Here is a 25,935-nt window from a genome sequence, read left to right on the forward strand (position 1 = left end):
AAAGATCTCGTACGGATTTCCACCGGAGCCTCAGCCACACCCCCCGTGACCCCACGAGGGACGCGCAAAACGTCCGAGAAACGTGTCGCGCCCTGTTTCCCCGCGCTGCTTTGTGGGCAACAAAATCAATTATTTTGCGAAGAAGAATGCATTGCGAAATGTTAGACATGACCAGTCACGGCCGAGCAATAAATGAACTATAAAGGCATAAAGTAGTGATGGTGTCTTGGCGCGACCTTGAGAACCGCTCAGTTTCGTTCGTAACGCCGCGGACTCTCACTGTCGGGCGTGTGACGTGTAGCTCTGACGTCACAAGGACTCGATCAGGTGTGAAGTTTTGGAGGGCCGGACCGGCCCAACCCCCTCTCGATTTGTCCCGTACAACCTCAGCCCTCCCAGCCGCCCCTCCCGACCCCGGACTGTCCGGTCGAGCCCCGCCCAAATCCTCTCCCCCCCCCCGGGACTGTCCTGAGTGGCGCGCGCCCCGATGCTCTTCTCAGTAGTAGGCGAACGGCCCCCCGCGCGGAGCATGAGAGGAGCGCTGGAGTAACGCGGTACCGAATACCGGCCGGAGCCGAGTAAATGGGGCCTCACAGTGGCCGGAGAGCAGAGCGTCGCTGGCTCCTCCTCGCGCTCCTGCCGCTCTCGGGTAAGTAACTTGTGCGCTCGCGCCGCGCCGATGTTCTGAGACTGAGGGAAACGCTCGTATCGCGTGTCCCCCCCCCCCTCACGAGCGCCTCTCCGCTCTCGGGCTGTTGGAGAACCGCTCAGACCCCACAGGGCTCCCTGCCAGGGACCCTGGACACCGGCTTCTGCCAAGAGTCCGCCTGTGACGTGTACAGTCTTGCGTGAACGGAGCGGTTCCTACCGGGATAGATAAGATCTTAAGATGTGGGCTTCGGACGTCCGCTGCCTGACCACTCTGTCCATCTTCTATCTGCCCGCTGTCCTTCCACTGTCCATCTTCCATCCGTCCGCTGTCCTTCCGCTGTCCATCTTCCATCCGTCCGCTGTCCTTCCGCTGTCCATCTTCCATCCATCCGTTGTCCTTCCGCTGTCCATCTTCTATCTGCCCGCTGTCCTTCCGCTGTCCATCTTCTATCCGTCTGCTGTCTTTCCACTGTCTGTCCACTGTCCATCTTCTGTTTGCTGTCCTTCCGCTGTCCATCTTCTATCCGCCTGCTGTCCGTCCACTGTCCGTCTTCGACCTGTTTGCTGTCCTTCTACTGTCCATCTTCCATCCGTCCGTTGTCCTTCAACTGTCCATCTTCTATCCGTCTGCTGTCTTTCCACTGTCCGTCTTCTCTCCATCTGCTGTCCATCCGCTGTCCTTCCACTGTCCATCTTCTATCCGTCTGCTGTCTTTCCGCTGTCCATCTTCTATCTGCCCGCTGTCCTTCCGCTGTCCATCTTCTATCCGTCTGCTGTCTTTCCACTGTCTGTCCACTGTCCATCTTCTGTTTGCTGTCCTTCCACTGTCCATCTTCTATCCGCCTGCTGTCCGTCCACTGTCCGTCTTCGACCTGTTTGCTGTCCTTCTACTGTCCATCTTCCATCCGTCCGTTGTCCTTCAACTGTCCATCTTCTATCCGTCTGCTGTCTTTCCACTGTCCGTCTTCTCTCCATCTGCTGTCCATCCGCTGTCCTTCCACTGTCCATCTTCTATCCGTCTGCTGTCTTTCCGCTGTCCATCTTCTATCTGCCCGCTGTCCTTCCGCTGTCCATCTTCTATCCGTCTGCTGTCTTTCCACTGTCTGTCCACTGTCCATCTTCTGTTTGCTGTCCTTCCACTGTCCATCTTCTATCCGCCTGCTGTCCGTCCACTGTCCGTCTTCGACCTGTTTGCTGTCCTTCTACTGTCCATCTTCCATCCGTCCGTTGTCCTTCAACTGTCCATCTTCTATCCGTCTGCTGTCTTTCCACTGTCCGTCTTCTCTCCATCTGCTGTCCATCCGCTGTCCTTCCACTGTCCATCTTCTATCCGTCTGCTGTCTTTCCACTGTCCATCTTCTATCCGTTTGCTGTCCTTCCGCTGTCCTTCCACTGTCCATCTTCTATCCGTCTGCTGTCTTTCCACTGTCCATCTTCTATCCGTTTGCTGTCCTTCCGCTGTCCTTCCACTGTCCATCTTCTATCCGTTTGCTGTCCTTCCGCTGTCCTTCCACTGTCCATCTTCTATCCGTTTGCTGTCCTTCCGCTGTCCTTCCACTGTCCATCTTCTATCCGTTTGCTGTCCTTCTGCTGTCCTTCCACTGTCCATCTTCTATCCGTTTGCTGTCCTTCCGCTGTCCTTCCACTGTCCATCTTCTATCCGTCTGCTGTCCTTCCACTGCCCTTCCACTGTCCATCTTCTATCCGTCTGCTGTCCTTCCACTGTCCATCTTCTATCCGTCTGCTGTCCTTCCGCTGTCCTTCCACTGTCCATCTTCTATCCGTCTGCTGTCCTTCCGCTGCCCTTCCACTGTCCAACTTCTATCCGTCTGCTGTCCTTCCGCTGTCCATCTTTCATCCGTCTGCTGTCCTTCCGCTGTCCATCTTTCATCCGTTGCTGTCCGTCCGCTGTCCATCTTCCATGCGTCTGCTGTCTTTCTGCTGTCCGTCTGCTGTCCATCTTCTGTCTGCTGTTCTTCCACTGTCCACCTGCTGTCCATCCACCCATTGTCCATTCATTTTCCACCCCCTCTCCATCCACTAACCACCCTCTGTCACATGAGCCAAGTACAGACCAGAATCACTTAAACTCTTTATCATGTGTCTTGCTTGTCTCATGTTGTCTCGCTGTAGGTCATACACCACAGTGTCGGGTGCGAGGTGTGTGACAGCTGTGAGAAACACTGCAGAGCAGTTCCTGGTGCTCATAAACATGTGTTACGGGGCATAAACCCTCGGTGAGAGCGAGAACTCGGCCTCTGGAGGACTTCGGCTGTCCCTCTGAACCGTGTCGGTCTGCGATGTCACGGAACGCGAGACCTGCATTTGCACGCGTCTCACGCACGCTGAGGAAAAGATGCCTGACTGCTCTCTGCAGGAGACCGCATGTGGACCGTGGTCACTGGAGGGAATGGATCTTTACTGGACGCAATCACAGACTGACAGCCACTGCCAAGTGCAGTATTTGGTGGCTTTAGCCACTTGGGGATTGCTGAAAATGTCAGAAAGTGCTTCATCTGTAAATTCCCCAGTGATGTCAAACTGGTCAGTCAGTCCATTTCGGAACAGGGAGCCTCACAACAGGGTAGCTGCTCCAGTCCCTTCGGGCTTTTTGTCCGCCGTCCGGAAGTTCTTTTCTGGAACGTTTGCTTTGTCTTTCACTCGTTCATTAAATTATGTCCAGATTTTATTACTGCAAGATGCTCATGCACCTTGTGATAAGTGCAGGTCGTGGAATCCTGCTCTTCGTGACCGGAAGGTTGATGAGTCCCCGGTAGCTTGATTGCTTCGTCGCAAAGACGAGACACCCACACGTCTCCAGTGTGTCCATATATGTCTCTATCGTTGGCAGGGGTCCTCTCCTCAGGGGTTCACCCGACCTTGTCGGGAGTCCATGAATCCCCTCAACGTGGTCATCTACCGTGGAAAGAGTACTTTCGTATGGATCGTCCCTCATATCTGCCACAGGCCGGGCTCCGCACCTTGCTGCTTTCTTCACGGACCTTCTCTTTCCTCCTCAGGTGCGCTGTGCTTCAGCGAGCTGTTCTTCGTCACGGAGCCCCGCGACATCACCGCGCCGCGAAGAGGCTCCGTTGTCTTGGATTGCCAGGCACGTGGCGAGGCGCCCGTTGCCATCCGGTGGCTGAAGAACGGGCTGAACGTGCGGGACAGCGAGCGCGTGTACCTCCTCTCCAACGGCTCCCTGTACATCCCAGAAGTGGAGAACAGGAGAGGGGACAAGTCAGACGAGGGCGTCTATCAGTGTGTGGCTCAGAACAAGTTTGGGTCCATTCTGAGCCGGAAGGCCCGCTTAACTGTTGCAAGTAAGTATGGTGGCAGGGCGGATCTTTCGTTGCCTGCAGGATTGTGGGAGATTGTGGGAGGCGCTGGTGCCGTTTCAAGGCCTCCCTAGAAGAAACGCCACGTACCCCTGGACAGCTGGTGACAGTTGTGTATCTGTGCGCATGACAGACTCTACATCACAGCGTTAAAGGTCTTTGCCGCGACTCTGCTGGGTCTAACCGTGTGGGATCGGCAAAGAAAAACACCCGTGTGCGTGTGTGTCCGTCCCCGGGGGCGATTTTAGGACTTTTACAAGAACAGCTGTGCTCTACGAAACATCTCCGTGAAATTTTTACAGCGCAAACATAATTCCGTTATGTAGCGGAGATGTATTAACAAGACATACCGAAAAAGACACCCTGTTCTTATAGAAACTGGAACATGAGGTTATGCTGTCAGTAGGCTGTTGCTGTTGACGCGGTACATTGTAGCCCTTTGTTAGGATGTTCAATTGATTAACCTTGGCCTTCATTAACTTATCATTCCGCTTTGCATTCTGGGAACTGTAGTTTTCTGGTACTCTAACTTCTGGAAGTCACTGGGGGTGGTGGTGGTGGTCAGAAGCCGTTCAGGGTGCTAAAGGGGAGATAACTCCAGGATTTCCTCGATGCTTTCATGCCATCGCTCCATATCACGATGTTTCATTGTTCGGAATGGTTCTTTTGCAATGTCTTTGGTAGCGGGGGGGGGGGGCTGTTCAGTGAGGGTGTGGTGAAACTCAATCAGGACTGGCTTTTTGGGACAGACTTACACTGTCAGTCAGCCTGTCCCTTCCTTCTTATGCTGCCTTCGTCTAAAATCAGAGCCTGCTTTTTCGGCCGCCTTTCACCCGACGAAACCTGACCTCTGCGGGTGGCTTCCATGGCCTCACCTGTCGGACGCACGGGGAGCATTAGCCGCCGGCGTCACTCGGGCGGGCGGAGGAGCCGCTTTTCAATGTCGATCGTTCGCGCTCAGTGACACAGGCTGCTCTACGTTCTGCGCCCCGACAAAGGCGCACAATCGCTCTGTGTAAAGTAGAGCTTTCGCTGCAGGCCCTCGCCGAGCTGCGGAGGTGACCTTTACCGAACGCGGAATGTTTTAAATGTTTTAAAGCCCGAGAAGCAGGGTGACTGACCGAGAGTGGAGTCACAACATGCAGTTTCCTAAACCGAATGTGTGTAGGGGGTGTGTCGATGTTTGTGGTGCTGCCCTCATCCATAGGTGCCCCATAGAGCACAAGAAGGCTCGCCTTTTGGCGGTAACATCAGTAGTCGATGCTGGAGCGCTGGTCCCTACGGAGGTCTTGCGGCTCCTCTGAACAATGGTGGCCTCCGACAAGACAAGCAGCAGAAGACTCCCCTACGCTGGTGCCTTCCTCACTAATTCTTTCTTCAGCTCGGACAAAATGGGCTTCTGGTCTTGGGAACACAGTGGATTGCTCCTCGGTGAGGAACACGATTGTCTTGCGCGCTCCATGCGGTGCAGCTGCACAGAGTAAGTGCAGCGGCTCTAAAACTGGGCGCAGTGAGCCTCAGACCGTTACGGATCGGCCGATGTCCTCGGACACCCCTGCGTGGTGCGTGCGCTTCGACATTTGCACCCGAGGTGGTGCGTTTGTGGCTCTGTACCTGCAAATAGTGCACTGCAGGCTCAGAAATGGTTAAGGGCTTCCTCAGGGGTTCAAAGACTTCTTTTAAAGACGCACTTCTTGGGACCTTCTCAAATTTGCCATCTGTGGGCAGGGATCAAGGTGTCGGGAGGCCGGGTGCGAGCAGGGTCACGTGCACACGCTGACTTTTTGTCCTCTCCAGAGTCTGACCGCGGTCCCCTCTTCGGTCTCCTATCGGCCTCGAGTGGCCGTACCTCGCTGCCGGGCCGGGCTTTGCCCCCCTTGCCTCGTGGTTTTGTGGTCCGCCACACTGAGGAATTAATGAGATCCTTTTCATTCTGCCTGCCTTTGTCCCAAATTACCCCCCCTCCCCCCCCAACTCAGACAAAAGAGTGTTTCTTTTCAGGCTTCTTGTTTGTCCAGGGATCAGTGTATTGGACAGCTGGGCTTATTCGCTGGAAGTCACATGAAATGACCACCCCGAAAATGCTCTTCGCATGTCAGTTTTGCTTTAGTGCGAGCGCTTGTATTAAATTTGAATTCTTATCGTTTAACCAATGATGAAAAGGACACTTTTTTTTAAAAAAAAAATAATTTAAGTCACTTACTTTAGTGAGCACTTGCGTTTAGTTGACCTACCTGGTTCTGGGGTAGCGTGATAAAGGCCCCGTGGAGTTAATGATAAATTGACTCCATGTTGATCTTTAAGTTTCTGCTTTACTGGAGCCCACATGCATGTGCTAAGCATGTTTTATGGCTCCCCCACTATACAGACACACACACACACCCCCCCTCTGGCTCCATGCGGTGCTTCCTTTGCCAGGAAGACGGATGGTCCAGCATATGGGGACCTTTAGTGACCTCTGCCATGAGTCCCCCTGACCTCTGACCTCGAGTGAGACAGTCTTTTAATTCAAATCCAAGCAGCGAGGCTGGCTTTGCAGCATCTTCAGACAAAAACCCCGCACCATTGCTGCACCCTGTGGAGTATAGCAGTGTGACACCTTGGTACATCGGCAGAGTTTTGCCTTCCCTGTGAAAAGTGTATATAAAATGACGTGTAATAACCCCCCCCCCCCAGCCCGTTGATGTAATGTGTGCGAGAGAGAAAGTTTACCTTGCTCTAACCTGATTTTACATCTGCTGTTTCATGTTCTGTGCCTGCCAGCCAGCCTGCTTCTTGGATGGACCTGTTAATCTGTCCGCATGAACCGATGAATAAAGCCCCTTAGTTTCAGAAAGCTGAGTTTAAGCCACAGCTCTGCGCTCCCATTGGACTGGATCTGCCAGGGGGTAGAGCTGTAAGAAGAGAAATGGCTGCCTTGGGAGACCGTGCTGTTTTCGCTGCTTCTCACTGTTAGATGAGACCACTTGGAGTGATGAACTGGGAACGCACAGAACATTTTTACTGCTTATTAGATGCACTCCAGCATACGTACGTGCCGGCAGCCGTAGCCGCAGCCCAGTCATAACGTCGTCTCTGCAGCCCGGCTGGTTTCTACTTTCCCCTTATGCGTGACATAAGTTTAAGTGGCACATCTGTCACTCAGCATCCAGAGAACTGAAATCCCTTCATTAGTCTGTAGGAGCTTCCGGTGCAGCAGCCAAGATGAATGTCATTGCTGAAATTGTGTCTCCGTAACATAGGAATGGTGTCAGCGATGTTATCCCACTCATGCTTGGCATAGAGACTCTTTCTGCAGCTAAATGCGAAGGCTGGACAGCCTCTACTCCGGTGGTGGATAAACGATGCGGGAAACCCGGAGGGGGAGGTGGGGGACGGTTGCCCTTTGCTCTGGGGGACAGTCATCCGGGCTTTGAGGAGAACTCGGCTCGGCGTGCTTCGAGCACGGTGATTGATTGGTGAGGCTTCGTGATGACTTGCCGTCCTGTCTTCTGTCCCACGCTGTCAGATGGCATTTCGGGCCCGGAAGGCTGTTAAATGTTTATTTACACCGAAAGCAGCTGAAGTCTAAAGGACGAGAGTCCGTACCGTGCAAGACCTGTTTTATTATAACGCGGGGAGCATATAACCGAAGATGAGGCTTGTGATTTTTCTGGTTTGGCACTTTGAACGAATAACCACCGCAGTTGCTTGTGTAACGCAACATATTTATTCACATATTTGCTTTTTCTCTCCATGCCACACCTAGTCATTGGATGTGACTCTTGATCACTTGTTTTCTAGTTCTTTCCTCTTTGAGCCTTAAACCTGAGCCTGAACTAATGAGGTCATTAGTATCCTATGAAGGAAGTATCCCCCTGTTTTCTCATATGAACATGCAAGTGAAGAGGCTATAGGTTCAAACCTGAGAAGGAGCACTGTGTCGATGCATGGTATGGCTGGGCCTGAGCTTTGGGCCTAGGAGGTTGGGGGGTTTCTTGGCCCCTTGTGCCCCTGAGGCAGCCTTTGTCTGGGCCTGACATGGCCGTTGACCTTCTTCTAGCAGCGAGCTGACCTCTGCAGCCAAATGCACGGCGTTCCCACCACAGGAACAACGGGAGAAATTCTGGCGGCAGCCCTCTGTCATTTTCCATTCGCACGCGTTTATCGTTTTTCACGAGTCCGTCCGCGTTTGAGCAGGTGGAGCCCACACCCGCACAAACGAAAATGCTAACATTTGACATTTCACGTTTTTCTAAAAAAAAATTTTTACTTTATATTACACAATTGCATCCATAACATGTTATGAGTCCACTGTTAACATGGCGTTTTCGTAATTCTTTATTGCTTCAGAAGAATACGACTCTTACGAAGAAAAGCGTTGTCAGTAAAGCCCTCCTGAGATCACGGTAATGAAATCACCGTTAACTCACTTTGCATGGGGTGGGTGGGACTTCCATTTTCTTTAACTCCGAATCTGCCGTCGTGCTACGTCTGTCTGTGGGAAACATAAATGCGCTTTCTGTGAATGTGGAGCCAAGTGCTGCGCAGCAACGTTGGAATAAACTTCGGCACTTTGTGTTATTTTCCTAGGTGGAAAATATAAGTGAAAGAGATGCAGAGTGAGACAGAGAAAGAGAGTGATAGAAGGAGAGCGCTGCTCTTTGGGCTCTCTGCTACAATTGATTGATGGGGGGTGCGGGGGGGTTTAGGCAGGCAAACACTGTTGCTAGGGGACCTAGGGAGGTCAAAGGTGAAAGGTGTCGGCAATGGAGGGGGCAGATGGCCAGATCTTCTGCAGCTTGATTGGAATCGTTCAGGCTTCCGATTCTTCTGTCGCAAGTAGAACGTCACGATTATTACATTTAGGCTTCGTAGACACTATCCAAAGTGATTTCTTGCAAATCAGAAATAATTTTGAAAGGGGGACAGCTGGTAGCATAGTGGTTAGAGCCGCTGCCCTTGGAACCAACCAAAGGTTGTAGGTTCGATCCCCACCTCTGGCTGCAGAACCCTTAAGCAGAGTACTTATTCCAAAAATTGCCCCAGTAAAAAAAAAAAAAAAAAAAAAAAAAAAAAAACGAACAAAAAACTACCCAGCTGTATAAATGGGTCAGTTATTGTAAATAGATTAATGTTGTATGGTAGTTTGGAGAAAAGCATCAGCTTAATGAAGAAATGTTAAGGTAACAATTATTACAGTTAACTTATAATTATTGACTCATTTATACAGTTGGGTAATTTTACTGGAGCAATTCAGGGTAAGTATCTTATTCAAGGGTGCTACAGCTAAAGGTGGGAGTCGAACGTGCAACCTTTGGGTATAAAGGCAGCAACTCTAACCAATAAATGGAAACGTTTTACTTAAATAATGTTATATTAGCACTCACAAGACTTAACACGCTCTGCTCTTGTCCTTGGGATGACATTCTAGGGATCTCAGAAGATGCTGAATTGGTGATGGTGTTGACAAGGATGTGACTTGCGTCCTGGCTGTGGATATGAGACACTGTTTAGAGACGCTGTCCTTTCCTCCTGGGTGGCAGTCCTGCTGGTTGAAGACAGTGTGCTCATCTGCTCAGCAGTGGGCAGCGGAAGATTCCGGAAGCTGGAAGTTAGCCTGAGTGATGCAGGCACAGGTACCGGGCAGCGGCATGGGTCCGCAGTGACGTTACTGTGGAAAGACCCAACAGCCCAAAGCCAATGGAAGCAAAAAAACTGAACCCAAGGAGCAGTTTGCTTTCTTTGGATGTGTCCCAGAGCGAGGATCCAGCCGACAAAACCTTCTTACCTTGTATTACACTGGTGTACTATAGTGTCACTTTGTGCATGCCTATCGATTCTTTTACAGTAATACAAAGTGAGCCGAAGCGGAGGAGTTAAATGGCAGAACGTCATTAGTGTCGCTGAGCAAAAAGAGACTGGGAAGAAATCTGAAACTAAGCCTGCTTAAAATGCTCGAGAATATAAACGCAGGAGAGCGACGTTTTTTGTTTTAACAGCGGGATGAGTGAATTACGGTAATCCGACCGACTCTGGTGGCAACAGCTGTGTGGACGGTCAGGATCACTGAACACCTCCGCAAGACTGGTTTGAAAAACAACTCTCATCCTTGAAAGCCCCTTGTCCATTTTCCCTTCAACTCACCCCATTTTCTTTCGTTTTTAACTGGTCGCTGCCGTTTTGCGCCTCTTCCCGCTCCAGGGTCTCTCGGGATAAGCTTTTCCACAACAGCACCCGGAGCGTCCGCACCAACGCGTTTTTATTTTCACACAACTGCCCAGGATTCCTTTGCTTGTTTGCTGTTTGCTTTGTCTTGCATCATAAATTATAGTTCTAACGTGTTGGTGTGTTTCAGTCAGAGAATGGATGCTTCCGAGGAGTCGTCCCCCCCCCCCCCCCCCCCCCCCCCCAATGGCGTGCTGTGCTAGTGGTGATTTTGGTATAATAATTACGAGGATATTATCAAGCCTGAGACCATGGTCAGCCATCGTAACCTTGATTTACATAGTAGTTTGAGGCGCATTGATATTGATTTCATTAAACAAAAGACCGACCTCCAGCCTTCTAAAGGGGAGGTGGAGGGTGGGACAGAAGGGGTTGACCTTAGTGGCTTCTCTCAGACCATTGTCTGTAGGGCTGAAAGAGCCTCTGCCCATTTTGGGAACAACGGTGATTTTTCAGGAGTCTTTCCTTTTTTTTTTTTCGCACAACGATCTGCAAAACGGTGCCAGAGACTCGCTCGTTTTTAACACGTTTCATCTACATTTTCTACATTTATTTATTTGGCAGAAACTTTTCTCCAAAGCAACTTCCAATGAACTCTATATAGTGTTATGAGCCCACACACCTTATTCACTGCTGTGATTTACACTGCTAGAGACACTACTTACACTGGGTCACTCATCCATACATCAGTGGAACACATTCTCTCTGTCACTCACACACTATTGGTGAACCTGAACAGCATGTCTTTGGACTTTGAACACATCCTTTTCCACCCTTGTCGTGTGACGCGTGATTTCGTTGCCGGTCTTTGGCTAAAATGAAGTGCTTCTGTGATGGGAAAGCAAGCGGAAGAACGTGGCCGGGGGCCTAAGGCGAGAACGTTACTGTAACCGGTCTGTAAGGTGTACTTTGTTTTGTCCAGATCTGTCAACCTGTAGGAAAACGGATCTGTGTATAGATACGACATGATGACAGCAGGTAGAGCGGTGGTTAGGGCTGTTGGCCTGCAAACCCGAGGTCCCTGGTTTAGGTTCCCCCTTGAACCGTAGAACCAGGTTCAGGATCCCTCATAATGTGTGAGTGAGTGACTGAGAGAGTGTGTGTGTTCCACTGATGTATGGATGAGTGACCCAGTGTAAGTAGGGTATCAAGGTGTGTGGGCTGATAACACTACATAGAGTTCATTGGAAATTGCTTTGAAGAAAAGTGTCTGCTAAATAATAAAAAAAAAAATGAATGTAAATGTCAGACCTTTGATCAGCGTTCTTTCTCTGAATTCCTACGGTAAAACACTGTTTTTTTTATAATCAGGTACACTTCTGTTGTGCGTAGCTTGTTGTTGTACAAACCTAACATTGCATGTTGCCTTGGAAAAAATGCATGAGTTAAATAATGGTTGATAATCCATGCTCATTTGTGCCCGTTCACTGTTCCTCAAGTCCTGCTAAGTGTTTATATCGTGCTTTTCCAACAACGATCTTAAGTCCTCTTGCCAAGCTCCTTATGAATGATTGATGTGAATGAATCAAGCAAAGGATTTATTTTTGGACACCCAGTTGATCTGAAGCCCTTCCAAAGGACCCTTACAAAGTAGATTTATTGAATGATGTGAGGTAATGGTATCGCAGGATTTCCTGAAGGGTTCACGTTGATTTCATTATCAAAGTCGTTCCTGGAAGTGAAGATATTTCCTCGTCGGTGAGATTGCGTAAGCAACTGTATTGTGTCGTACCAAGCGCCGCCATCAGTAGGGTGTCCCAGCGAGAAAATAATTAACTCACCTTTTTAATTGTTCTTTAAATGATTAGCTGACTTTTCCCAAATTATGATGGGTTTAAACTGAAAAAGGATAGCAATGAGTTAAATAAGTTAAACCCCTTTGTTAAAGTTAATAGGGCTTTAAAAGCAGTTTAAATCTGTGTTTGGCTGTATTCCCTGAGATGAGCGATTCGGCTTCTATAGGAAAAGTATCATTCAACAGCGTTCTATCACCGGAAGGTTTATTTTTATTGAAAATGTTGATCGTGGATGCAACTGTGGTGCAATGCAGGGCTGAGCATTTGATATGTACCGCAGTTGTGCGTGCAAATCAGCCGCTGTTTTAACCATCTTCCTCCTGCCACCGCAGGCATCTCTGCCTTCCTCACCCAGCCTGTCTCCGTCCTCGTAGCCGAGGGCTCCGTAGCCAGGTTCGCGTGCAGGATTGCTGCCAACCCCTCGGCCATCATCACCTGGGAGCTTAACCAGACAGCCTTGTCTCCAGCCACAGAAAGGTACCTTTCGCTTTCATTCACATGTATTTATTTAGCAGACAATTTTCTCCAAAGCAACTTTCAATGAACTCTGTGTAGCGTTACCATCCCACACACCTTATTCACCGTGGTGACTTACACTGGGTCACTCATCCATGTATCAGTGGAACACACACACACACTATGAGGGAACCTGAACAGCATGTGCTTGGAGTGTGGGAGGAAACCAGAGCACCCAAAGAAAACCCACACAGACACAGGGAGAACATGCAAACTCCACATAGACTGAGCACAACTCAAACTCACATCCTCTCACACAATCCAGGCACTGTGAGACAGCAGCTACTCACTGTGCCAATGAGAACATTTACATTTATTAATTTCTCCAAAGCAACTTACAATTACATACTTTTATACAGCTGAATTATTTATGCTCTACCTTGCTCAGGGGTATTGCAGCTGGTGGGGAGACTTGAACCTGTGACCTTTGGGTCCGAAGGCAGCAGCTCTAACCACTACACTACCAGCCGCCCCTGATATTTACATTTACATTAACATTAACACTGCATTTAGCTTTCTGTTCCTGTGGATTTTTTTTTTCCCACTTTCATTATACTTCTAAAGATTTTACCTTCTCCTCTATACCGGTGTCATGCTACGGTACGTCGTTGGTGAACCGAGTCTGCCGTGTCCTCTGTCCGCCTGTGCCGTAGAGGATCAAGGGTCTTTTTCGCTCCCTAGGGTCACAGTATTGCCTAGTGGGGTTCTGCAGATCCATGGCGTACAGCTGAGGGATGCTGGAAGGTACTGTTGTGTGGCAGCCAACATCGTGAGCCGTCGCAGGAGTGCAGAGGCGACGCTCACAGTCAGTCCAGGTGTGTGACAGAAAAGCGAAACGGGGCGAACGCTGCGGTGACTTTTTGTCTTAAGGAATCTGCGTTGAAATTCTATATCTCAACATGATGACGTCATTATCTCCCCGCAGCTCCAGTGTCGGGACCCCCCCGGGGACCACGAATCATTGCCGGACCTCAGAACCTCACCGCGTCCCTCCACGAGAGCGTTGTGTTGGAGTGTCTAGCCACCGGCCATCCCCGTCCACTCGTTTCCTGGAGCCGGGCGGATCAGGAGCCCATGGATGTGTTTAGCACCAGGGTTCTGGGTCACGGGAATCTAGTCATTGCAGACGTGAAGCTTCGGCATGCCGGCGTGTACGTCTGCAGAGCCACCACGCCTGGCACAAGAAATTACACTACCGCTACGGCAAATCTCACCGTTCTGGGTAAGCGTCGCAACCTTGTCATGGCAACAAGCACTGTACTGGGTAAAACCTCACCCCAGTTTGACTACGTGTGTGCTTTCTGTGTGCTGATGTTTAGTTTTTGTCGTTCCAATGTTAGCGTTGTGCTGGAAGTTATAGTCCGTTCAACGAAAGGACGTTTACTGCTGACATAAAGCCCCGAGGACAGCCGTGAATTAACCACGCCAAGTTCGGTCTCCCAACGTCTTTGCAGCGCCGCCTTCTCTGGTGGAATGGCCCGAGAGTTTGACTAGGCCCCGGGCCGGTACGGCACGCTTCGTCTGCCAGGCCGAAGGGGTCCCCGCACCCAGCGTCACCTGGCTGAAGAATGGAGAGGAGCTGCATTCCAACGGGCGGATCAGGACATACAATAGGTGAGGGGCCTCTACGCTGGCAGCAGATATACCTGGTAACTTGCAGTAAGGCACAGTCAACTAGCGTACGTGACTATTGAGGTCATATGGTGGTAGTTCTGATTTTTCCTGTTTTACCTGGAACCATGCATATAGTAAATGAGACTGCACCTGTGGTAAATGAAACCATGGGTGTGGTGGATGAGACGGTAAATATGGTAAATAATACTGTACCTGTGCTGAAAGAATGCGTAGGTGGAGCTGAAAGGCCCTTTTCCCTCCAATGTCTGCAGCAAATTGGTGATCAATCAGATCATTCCAGAAGATGATGCCATTTACCAGTGTCTGGCGGAGAACGGCCAGGGCTCGGTGCTGGCCACGGCCCGGCTCATTGTGGTCATGTCCGAGGATCGGCCCAGCGCCCCCAGGAACGTGCGTGCCGAGACCGTGTCGAGCTCGGCCATTCTGCTGGCCTGGGATAGACCGCACTACAATGCCGACCGAGTCATTGCCTACTCCGTACACTACATGAAGTCTGAAGGTGAGGCCAGGACAGATTGTCCGTTTCAGCAGTTCAAACCCAACATACTGGTACTGCTCTTAAAATCTGTTACGGGGAAAGGTTTAAACCAGGACTGAAACAAAAGAGAAAAGGGATTAAAAACTCTGAACTGGTCACCTGCTGGGGGTGCGGTGGCGCAGCGGGTTTGGCCTATACCTGCTCTTCGGTGGGTCTGGGGTTCGAGTCCTGCTTGGGGTGCCTTGCGATGGACTGGCGTCCCGCCCTGGGTGTGTCCCCCTCCCCCTCCGGCCTTGCGCCCTCTGTTGCCGGGTTAGGCTCCGGTTTGCCACGACCCCACTTGGGACAAGCAGCTTCAGTCAACGTGTGTGGCCACCTGCTCGTAAGTGCTGGTTTGTTTGTCTTTTCCTTTCTTCACAAATGGTGTCCGTCTCGTGTTCTTTAATCCTGATTAAGATGTTTAGACACTTTCGAAACACCTTTGCTGAATGTCAGGACTGTTATAGATCGACGTGCATCAATGGGATGCAGCGCTTTCCGAGTCCAGGGAAACCAACACAAAGCAGCGGAATTGAATGCGGTTGCAGGAGACTAATTAGTGTGTGTGTGTTTGCGTGCATGCTAGAGTGCGCTACTCCAACACCGGAGGTGGTATGGAGGTACTGGGAATGCTTACGCCCTGGCGTGGGGGCGCTCTTTGTATCTCTTGCTGCTTCCTTTCACTGGAACCTGGCAGCAGGCCTCGACAAGCCATCGAGACCCCGAACGGGACCTTTTCTGTTGATCCTTGAGGATCTTGTGCACAAGGTCAGAAATCGGACACACCGTTCTACAGGCGAGTCCCTTTGTGTGACCCTTCCAGCCTGCGCTAATGAAAGTACCATCACGTTCTTTCAGCTATGTGGGGAAAGTGCGTTTGTGAGAGACTGGCTTTAGTAGCTTGGTGAAATTAGGGGCGGGTAGGGGAGGGGAACGGGTGCGAATTTGATTAAGGTCACGTTCTTTTTCTCCGTTCCCCGACAGCATATAGTTAGCGGCCGCCTTTCAAAATCGCTGCGTAAGGTTCAGTGCCAGCTACCAGTTCCGTCACCGAGTGACAAATTTTGATTCAAGATTAAGAGCAAGATGGGATCCCTTTGCCCCACGTCTGTAGGAGGCCAGACTCTTAATGCTGTAAATGCATGCAAATTGGGAGAGCTTTCTGCGAGGTCCGCTTATGATGCGGAGGAGCGTGCAATGCTTGTAATTAAAAGAAGAGCTGCATTCGAAAGGAGGGCCGCCACGCTTTCCCTCGTCTTCGTGATCAGTCTGGCAGGGTTTTTATCGGAGGAGCCTTGATTTGTTTCCGTTCTTCATAGACTGGGAGAGCGGAGCCAAATGGGCCAAAGTGAGAACAACGTGAGTTTTATACCCCCCATATCATGTGTATTTCATATAGGAAAAAAAGGACAATGTGTACGATTAGAACTGGAAAGATTTGGCTTTGTTGGTGGCAAGGGACTTTAACTTAAGAGCCCAAGAAATCACGAGTACCCCTTTTCTGTTCTCAGCAGCTTTGTGTTTCTGTTTTCACCTCCCTGGTAACTAAATTGGAGTAATTTAATGAGGTTCTCCTGGGGCAGCAGGTGGTTCAGTGGATAAAAATACCTGTATGTACTTATTGAAGTCCGAGGAAGGACCCTGCTGTAGTACTCATGAAGAAGGTAAGTAACGAACCAGTAAAATGTAAATAGGGAAGCAAAGTAAATGTGTCGACTGCAGAACCTGATGGGCCCACTTGGTCGGTTCTGTCAGCCTTTGTAAGAGCACATGAAACCTGCTCTCCTGGTCATGTTACTGTATGAAGAGAGACAATAGGAATGGACACGAAGGCTGTGCTCTCGTGGCTGTCGGTTCTCCTTCCATCACCCTCTCTTCTCGTGCCAGGGATAAACAATGAGGAGTACCAGGTCGTCATCAGCAACGACACAACACGCTACATCATCGATGACCTGGAGCCAGCATACAACTACACCTTCTACGTTGTCGCCTACATGCCGATAGGAGCGAGCCGCATGTCCGACTCGGTCGTCCAACGCACCCTGGAGGATGGTGAGCGGGTCCTGGGTCTGGAATCAAGGCACCTTTATCTGGGCACTTAGGAGCAGTGGCATCCTGAGTTTCTTTGCTTAAGCTCAAAGAGTTTGCACAACTGGAGCTTGGCTCATCGAATCATTTCGCTTGCTCGTAGAGGGTAACAATTCTTCAGACCCATCAGAAGAAAATGATATCTTTGAAAGGGTGTTTCGTTCACACAGCAGTGATGCAATTTTCAAGTAATCTCGGCATTTCAATGCTGGTTAATAGAGCCACACCCTGAGGTATGCAATAGCAATAAGCGCTGAGTAGCCTATGCATGTACTGTGCATTTTGTTTGAGTGTGTAAGTGTTTGGTACGTAACGGCAGCGAAAGAGCTGAACAAACACAGCTGGACATCCGAACCATATCACAGAGTGACTAATGAAGAGAATGGGTAGGTCCCGGCGACCCTATTCCGGGCAGGGTGAACGTTTTTCTCCGCCTTGCTCTGTTGTGCTATAACAGATATTACCTACTGTGGTAATTGTGTCCATTTTAATTAGATTTGGTAATTTTTTAAAATCATAAAAGGGTGTCGATTTTAGGGCCAGGAACTCATTAAAAATGTTACGGGTTTATCTTAGAATTTTATTTTTCAGTTAGAAGAATTCACATTTCCAAGGGTTTCTCAGGGGCGCATTACCTTCCTGATGTCGTCGGGTCTTTCGAGGACCGCTCCGAAAGTTTGGATAGGAGGACCCCGGTGGCAGAGTTCATTCATGTTCTACCGTGCCAGTTTGAAGACTTGAGATGCGGGAGGTGTGCAGGTGCAGGAAATCGCCAAGACAAAGATGCCGTCATAAATTCTTCGGGAGGCCGGAAGTTCTTGAAGGTCGTGCCAAGCGTTCTCCTTGAAGCGGTTCCGCAGTCTGTCCTTGTGATGCTGCTCCTTATGTGCGTTCCTTGATTGCCTTGCGAAGCCGGTAGTGCTGCCCTCAGGATCGGTTCCACCTGATGGAGGTGTGACACTGAGATGGAGGAAGACTGTAATTTTTGAAACAGTTATGACCTGTGTATATACCTGTATGTTAGTGTATTTTCTTTCTGTATGTTAAAAATTTGATTCAAACATGCAGTTTCCTAGTGGAAATGTACCTTCGGTATCATTCTGTTCTCATTGAGTTCACTTTGGTGTCTTGGAGGAAGGCAGCTTGTGACAAAATTTAGTTTTGCGAAAAAATAATGCCAATTATTTCATTGATTTGTATAATGAGACATCGCTAAGGCGAGAGCGTTTCTGGAAGCCAAAGGGATCCTCTTCCGTGACATTGGGCACAACAAGTTACACACGTGTAAGGCGTGAAGTGGGGTCAGTTTCAACTGACCGCGAGTGCAGGAAACCATCAGCGCTGCATGCCTGCAGTGAGCAACCCATGGGAGTTTGAAAACCTTAACCATTTCCTGTTTGGCTTTTGGTCTTGACATGATGAAAAGGGGTCAGTGACCTTTGGGGTTCTGCCTAATAGAAGCATGACTGCTCGTAGATAAAACCTTCTGAACTACAGCATAGGCCATACTCTACGTTATCAGTTCCAGAATCATTGAGACCTAAAGAAGGAACAGTATGAAGTTCAAGCAAAGCCTCCAATAAAGCAAAGTCAGATGACCATGTATTCAGATGCTGACCGCTAGTCAAAAGCTGCTCTGCCCTTTTAATGTTCTGGTATCTCTATCCCAGCTTGGGAAAGCTGGACTGTTAATTGCTCATTTTGGACAGATGGAAATAATTGCGGTCGCTCTCTGCGTGCGAGGTCTCGTATGGCTGCGGTAAGGCAATGTGATAAAAGCTGTTCGTAGCCATGCCTGTTTTTCCGATGCAGTGCCCCTCCGTGCCCCCGAGCTCAGCCTGAGCAGCCGCAGCCCCACAGACATCCAGGTGTCGTGGCAACCGCTCCCACCCAGGCTAAGCCGGGGCCGCGTGCTGGCCTACGGGCTGTCCCTAAGGATGGCTCCCGATGGCGCCGTGACCTTGCTGGAGCTGCCTGGCAACTGCACTCGACACTTCGTAGAGGAGCTTCGACCCGACACCGTCTACCAGCTCCGCATTGCTGCTGCTACCCGCGTGGGCTGGGGGGAGCCCTCTACATGGACCTCCCACCACACACCCACTGCCTCCAGGACCAACGGTATGACATTACTCTAGGAATTACCCACTTTGGTACTTCACATCCCAGCATTCCTAGGGCCATGTAGGTGTCAAAATATATTGTGGACATTAAGTAAAAAAAAAAAAAAAAAAAAAAAACCTGCACAGGCCTTTACAAAATCATTTATAATATGCTTAACAACCTTCCCTACCGTAGAGACTTCCACACCAGGGAGACCAGCTAACCTTCCAAGAAGATCTGGTTCTCATCATTTTTTAACACATTTTGTTTGCTAGCCTATGACCTTTGCCCTTTGCTATCAGTGGCATCACAATGGCCTCTGTAAAAGGGGATAAAGGGAGATTCTGGCCTCCGCACCAGAGTGGCTGGTGGTAACTGGGATCCATCCACGAGCTGCGGTGGAGGGGCAGAGGTTGGGTGGGCTTGGATCCCCCAGCTCCTTTGAGTGCTGTGGTTTGGCGACCTGGTGAAAAAGGCTCTAGAACTTTCTCTGATGGGAAAGACGCAGTTTTCCGGGTTTCTGAATGGCCCTTTGGAAAGATCCATCCACCTCCATGGAAGTCCTTTTCGCTGAACTCAGTAACCCATTGTACATTATGCCATTCGCAGGTATTGTGGCAGTTTTGGTGCTGATATTGCCTGGTGTTTTTCGTGATGTGTGCTCGTTTTGTCGTTCTGGTGTCAATTAAAATAAGTCATTTTCTGCAACTTCCTGTCACTTCTGATTTTGATGTATTTGCAAAAAAGTAATTCCCATCTATTTTGGCTTAGTTAAACAAGCTCAACAGCACGCCGTGATTTTGCTAAGCAGGCTTTGTCAGGCGCTGTCCTTGTGATCGACGGACCAAACTGAACCTGCATAATGAAAGTGGAACGAACTAATTGTTTCCCATCCCATCCCCCAGTACCGCTGGCTCCGCTCCTGCAACTCGAACCCCTCAACTGCACCACCATGGTGGTTCGCTGGAAGCCCTCTGAGGGTGATGTTACCGCAGTGCAGGGATACCGGGTTTCCTACCACGAGGAGGGCCAGCCCGATGGGGCAACCATCCAGCTGGGGGCTCGTCGCTCCCATTACGTCATTGGAGGCTTGGGTGAGTGGCTGACACCTAGGACCGAGCGCTCATTACATCGCACTGCGTGCTGGACCGCTGAACAGCTGGACATTTAGTGTCGGCTGGAGAGACCCAAGGGTGCAACAACATCGCCCTTCTTGTGGGTGTTCCTTAACTTGTACCGAAGTGGAGGTTGTTCAGTAGCTTTAGGTTAATGGCAGTGATCATCAGTGATCTAAGAGACAAGGTAGGCTGATTATTGCAAGGGCTTAGAATAACCTGAAAGCATGTCTGAACAGATTGACAACAGATGACATGTAATGATTGTTGTTAGCAAAGATCACAAGTTAATAAAGAAGGGAATGGAGGGAATGGAACGAGTTTAAAGATTACGGCGTTTAGCTGTTCTGTGCAATGACCAATGTCTGGGTGGTGACTTTTGGGAAAACTTCACCCGGTTTCAACCAGCGATTTGTTTTTTTTTTTTTCTCTTCTACGGACAAAGGCTCCGTTCGTACTCAGGCGGGACGGAGGGTGAACGGGGGAGCAGCTATCACCAGGCAGACTTCTCTGTGGTAGCCAGGGCCATGTCGTTCAACTACAAAGCATTGACCGTTGTGAGGCCCTGCTGCCCTCTGTAAACAGGAGTCATCCCCCTTCTCGCTCTTAGGCCATGACCTTTGGACCACTGTGTCTCAGAATCGGTCTCCCTTCCCCCAACCACCCATGAGATAGGGGTTGCATTGGGTGAGGAGGCGGAATAAATGGACGTTGTTTGTCGGACATATTTGCTGTGGCCGGAGAGGCAGACGGGCAGGGAGGTCAAGGGATCCCAGACCTGGGTGTGGACAATGGCTCACTGCCATCACTCTGCTGACCAAAGGGCAGGCAGATGGTCAGCAGGGGTCCCGGGTGCCACGGGGCTTTGACATTTTTTCCTCTTCCTGAGATTTCGAGGTGGTTTAACGGCAGTCATATTTTAGTATGAGTAGTGATGATGTTTGAGTTATCCAGACCACCATGGTGCACTCTTTCTCTTCAACTTCTGACAGAATGGATGGTCAACGTGGGTTATGGACCAGTTATCTTAGAAAGACAGCTAAGCTGTACTTGTGGTGAAGGTTTATAAGCGTGCCAGATCGAGGTTGGTTTGGGATGCATCTGTATCTGAAGCAAATGTGACCGACGCCTTGGACTGGTTCACAGCCATCTCCCCATTGCCGACTTCGTTCTTTGACTCTGGAGATTCGGAAATATCTGATCTTTTGTAAAGTCTTGATCCTGGGCATTAGCAAACCTGTCGTACAGGTCACGGATGTTTTTCTGAGTCGGTCCACAGGAGCACGCGTTGCTTGGGGTATGTCATTATCGGTCAGGTTGCCACCATGTGGAAAGGTGGACATCTCGTCCAACCCCAACCCATGTTAGAGGCTGAGGGTTAGGTTTGTCATGGCTGGACCTACCTGTTGGTCTGTTTAATCGCAGCACATTTAATTTCAGTGCTAGAGGACCATAGCAATGAGCGATGTAAAAAGGCAGGAGTCCTACTGGTCCTGCGTTCTTAAAAACTCTTAACCAGATTCCTCCATTAAAGCTGAACAGCTAGGTTTTAAAAGTAGCCAGGCACTGTTACAGCCTTTTAATTAAAACTGGGTTTTCATCAATTTAGCTGCCGTTTAATGTCCAAGTTGGAGTACTGATGACTGGTCTCCATCCTGCATTGACCGCACTCATAAATAATCCTATGAAGTGAGGAAATTTACTTATTGACTTTTTTTTTTTTTCCCCCCTTCTTCTTCTCACTTGTGTGTGCTGTGGGAAGGGGGGTGCCTAAGTAAGAAACCGCGAGTTATATTTTTTTAATGAACCATTTGATGTCAAGGGTTTTAACTGGAGATGGAGTTACATCTTGGTTCGGGTGTTCAGCACTCGGTCTCATTGCCATGACCTCAGCGGCCAATGGGCCTTCAGGGTGAACGTATAAAGCCCTTGGGTCAACGGCAGTTTTCTGTCTGTCGCAGTCTGATGTGTTTTCCGTTCAAACGGTGTGCGTGTTCACCGAGTTTACATTTAGGCCCTTCTTGCTTGGTAGGAAGAAGCAGCGTTGCAATGGACACATTCCCGGATTGGCTTGTTTTGACTCCAACGAACCGGGACTGAATACAAGATGAAACGTACGAGGTCTTTCGGGAGTAACTCTCCTGACCCGATTCAGATGATTGACATCTACAGCAAAACCCCCTCGAATTTCAGCTTTCAAGTTCCAAGTTTTACTGTCGTGTGTAGTGAACAGTGTAGGTACAGTGGAATTCTTGTGCTGCGGTTCTCTCTACAGCGCTGTACATTGAGGTAGGGGGTACGGGGGCCAGTGGAAGGTTATAACCAAGAAATAAAAGAAAATAGCAGTGCAGAACAAGATAATATAGGGCAGTATAGCACAGAGGTACAAAGACAATCCAGTACAGTAGGGTAATTTGCTCTAATGGGGAATGTAATATAAGCGATGGATATGTGCAATGGATACTACTGTACATGTAAGTGGTTCAAGAGTGCAAGGTGACAGTGAGCAAACTGACAGCAGCAAATGACCGTTAAAGTGCAAATGGCCGTACAGTTTGGCCGTCGTGGTTCAACAGATCAGTAGTGTGATCAGATCAGTAGAATATGGGGGGAGCGAGATCTCCGGTGGTTCGGCGATCTGACGGCCTGTGGGAAGAAGCTGTCTCTGGGAGGCGTGGGTGGAGATGCTTTGGTAGCGTTGCCCGGCGAGTAGAAGTGTGAAGAGGACATGAGCTGGATGGCTGGCGTCCATAACGGTACACCGTGTGTGGTTATAATCATCCGTCGGTCAGCTCTTTTAGGTCTTTGCCTGTCTCTCGCAAAGCACATTTATGAAGTACAGTGACAGCATAACAGGTGGAAGTGCCCTTGTACTCTGTTTATAAGCCCAACGTATGGCATATAGATGGAGAAAGGAGTGTACATTTCCTCAAGTACTTATAGTGATTTTTCGCTCTGCAGGACCCCCTTATGTGAGGGGTGTGCGGATTCTTGTTTTTTAAAACTACAGTATCTAGGCAAAAATATCTCATCTTCTTAGGTTTACTGCAGGAAAACATTTAAAAAACATTTATGTAGGCTTGTACAGGTCTACCTTTGCGAGTCGGAATTGAGACTGGGATGCGTAGTCGTACTTGGTTGCCTTCCATGTCAAGTCGAAGAGATAAATAACACTGACGTGACGCTGATATGTCTTGGTCGCCACATCATATAATCTTAGCTTTATATTTGGTATTTTTCACACTTTTCCTGCTGAAAAGGAGCCCAGCAAACTGTTTTCTCAGCAGGATTTTGCTTGTCCAGATTCCGTGTCAAAGGTCATAACCCAGATGTGAGCCTCTGTCCTGCACGACTGCCTCTCCTGTAGGATCCATTTGACCGTCCCAGGACCAGGCAACACGCCGCCCCAGGGAGGGCGAAAGGAAGCCAGACGGAAGGTTGACACGGGGTCGTTGGCCTGGATATAAGAGGGATCAGTTGAAATCAGTTTAGATCCCATCTTCAAAGTTTCTACGCTAGGAATAGAAAGATTCTCGGTCGTCGTCATCCTGTCACTGCCGTGCAGAAAATGTCACGTTTCTGCTTTCTACATAGGCAGCGTTGTGATTTAAAATTATTTTCAGTTCTGCTGCACTAAAACAGAAGGCAATTCTTCCAGAAAAACTTTACTGCCGTCTTTTCCCTGTCTTGTGCAAGCTAGCTTTCTGAGAAAGCTCAAGGCCGTGATTCGGCGGGTGCTGGAGGAAACGAAGGAGTCGCTTATCTGGTTCTTTATCCATCCGTGTCCTGAGATTTTTCCAGGGCTTTTTTTTTTTTTTCCTTCCCTTCCCTTGACCTCCTGGCCTCCATCTGGCACCATTGAAATTTGCTCAGGCCCCACATCCCAGCAGCTCCTCCTTGATCCCACCCTCTGACCACTGAACTCCACCCCCTGCCTTGACTCCTCCCCCAACACCAGCCCTGGTCAGGTCTTGACCACCGTTCTGGACATGGATTCTCGGGCTCCAGCCTCAGGTTCATCATTGCAAGAACACCTCGCATCGTGGCATGTATTGCTCTGTCATTTCTAAAGACAGGGCGCGTTGTTTCATGCATTTATTTTGTTACTATTTTTATGGCAAATTTATTTACCCTAAAGTCTGCGGTATCAAATGACTATTCCCTTTTGTTTGATTTTTGCGGCTTTTTCCTCTGGGACTTTACATATGTAGGAAATGAGATGACTCCATCAGAGATGCTGGAATCTGTACTGTATGAAAAGTTACATTTTAGCTCATTTACTTATGACCCCGGGGGGTGCGGTGGCGCAGTGGGTTTGACTGGGTCCTGCTCTCCAGTGGGTCTGAGGTTCGAGTCCCACATGGGGTGCCTTGTGATAGACTGGCGTTCCATCCTGGGTGTGTCCCCTCCCCCTCCAGCCTTGTGCCCGTATGGGACAAGCGGTTTCGGATGGTGTGTGTGTGTGTGTGTGTGTGTGTGTGTGTGTGTGTGTGTGTGTGTGTGTGTGTGTGCGCAGAGGGTTACTTATAACACCAGCATTCTTCCTTCCAGCAACGATCAGACCTTCTTAACTGCAGAATCTCATAATCGCATCCCATGATGCAATTTAAAGTCTTCTTTACATGTGGTTTCTTCTTTCAGGGCCCCCTGACTTTTTGTTGTGGTGTTTTTTTTACTGTAGTTCCACCTTTTCAAGGTTTGCAAGTGGTTGCTTGCTTTAGTCTTCAGGTATGATTAAATCTCATTTTGACCTCTGCTGCCTAGAGGCAATCTTACAGTGTTTAACATGGTACAGCTGGAGCCCCTGATGTCTCTTGAACGTCAAGAGCCCTTACGTGAACTTGCTGCGATTTTCTGTCGAAATTGGAAGTCGCACCTCGTTCTCCAATCATTGCAAGGCTTCACATTTGACCAGCTCTCGTGTGAAGACATCAGCTTCAAAGAAAGTCAAGCACACAATGTTTTGGCCCCAAGTCAGACACCCATCCATTAGGCCATACGGTCATGTGTTCAAGTGTCGAATTCCTTTTTCACTCCACTCAACATGTCTTGAGGACTGTTTTGTGGGAAGTATTTTCCCACATAGTTCAGACCCAGGAAGGGGCTAACGGGGGTTTCTTGGTACACGTCCACTCAGTATACAGGCAGACATGGGTGCATTGAGGGTGCTATTTAGGTGGCTTACAAGGCTGCAAGACAGCAGAACATCCATGCTGTGCGTTGGGACTCTGCGCCCGTACGGTGTGCCGTTCACCCCCGTTCAGGGTTTTGCTGTCTTAAAAGTGAGCAGGTCAGTTTTAGTCAGCACTCCCGCTGCTGCAGGGGGGTCCACGGGGTCAGTGACTCCTGACATCTGAAGGACCTGCCGCCTTCTCTCTATTATTTGCCTCCATAGGGGATGGTGAGCGGGAGCGGCCAGGGTTGTGCTTTTGTCCTGCTGAATGGCGCAATGACAACGTGAGCGATGGAGTCGGTCTCTTTGCCCGTATGGCGTGACTCGGGTTTTTGGACACGGCTTTAACTCTCAATATCCGTCAACCAGAACCTCTAGTCACCACCCCTTCCATGCCTGCTTCTAGACCTTTGGTAGTATAGTGGTTAGAGCAGTTGCCTTTGGACCCAAAGGTTGGAGGTTTGAAGCCCATCTCCGGCTGTAGTCCTCTTGAGCATGGTACTTGCCCTAAATGGCCCAGATGTATACACACACACACACACACACATATCATCTGAAACCGCTTGTCCCATGTGGGGTTGTGAGGAGCCAGAGGGGGAGGGGGGACACCCAGGATGGGACGCCACTCCATCGCAAGGCACCCCAAGTGGGACTCGAACCCCAGACCCACCAGAGAGCAGGACCTGGTCAAACCCACCGTGTCCCCCTAGCCCAGATGCATAAACAAGTAAATAATTGTAGGTGGATAAACAATTGTAAGTAGCTTAGGAGGAAAGTGTCAGCTGATAATAAATAAATG

At 49.5% G+C, this 25,935-nt stretch overlaps 1 protein-coding gene across 1 annotated transcript in view; it reads left to right on the forward strand.

Annotated features, from left to right (window-relative positions):
* Positions 1-582: 582 nt before the first annotated feature.
* The window catches only part of LOC108929037 (protogenin A-like), a 30,613-nt gene continuing 5,260 nt past the window's right edge, over positions 583-25,935 (forward strand). Inside the window, exons 1-10 of the mRNA XM_029253557.1 lie at positions 583-649; positions 3,672-3,974; positions 12,325-12,469; positions 13,190-13,323; positions 13,434-13,730; positions 13,963-14,122; positions 14,395-14,642; positions 16,548-16,712; positions 18,561-18,866; positions 19,754-19,942. Coding sequence (XP_029109390.1) covers positions 583-649; positions 3,672-3,974; positions 12,325-12,469; positions 13,190-13,323; positions 13,434-13,730; positions 13,963-14,122; positions 14,395-14,642; positions 16,548-16,712; positions 18,561-18,866; positions 19,754-19,942 — 2,014 coding nt within the window. The remainder of the gene's footprint in view (positions 650-3,671; positions 3,975-12,324; positions 12,470-13,189; positions 13,324-13,433; positions 13,731-13,962; positions 14,123-14,394; positions 14,643-16,547; positions 16,713-18,560; positions 18,867-19,753; positions 19,943-25,935) is intronic.

The sequence above is a fragment of the Scleropages formosus genome, chromosome 7 (genome assembly GCF_900964775.1).
Source record: "Scleropages formosus chromosome 7, fSclFor1.1, whole genome shotgun sequence".
Lineage (NCBI taxonomy): Eukaryota > Metazoa > Chordata > Actinopteri > Osteoglossiformes > Osteoglossidae > Scleropages > Scleropages formosus.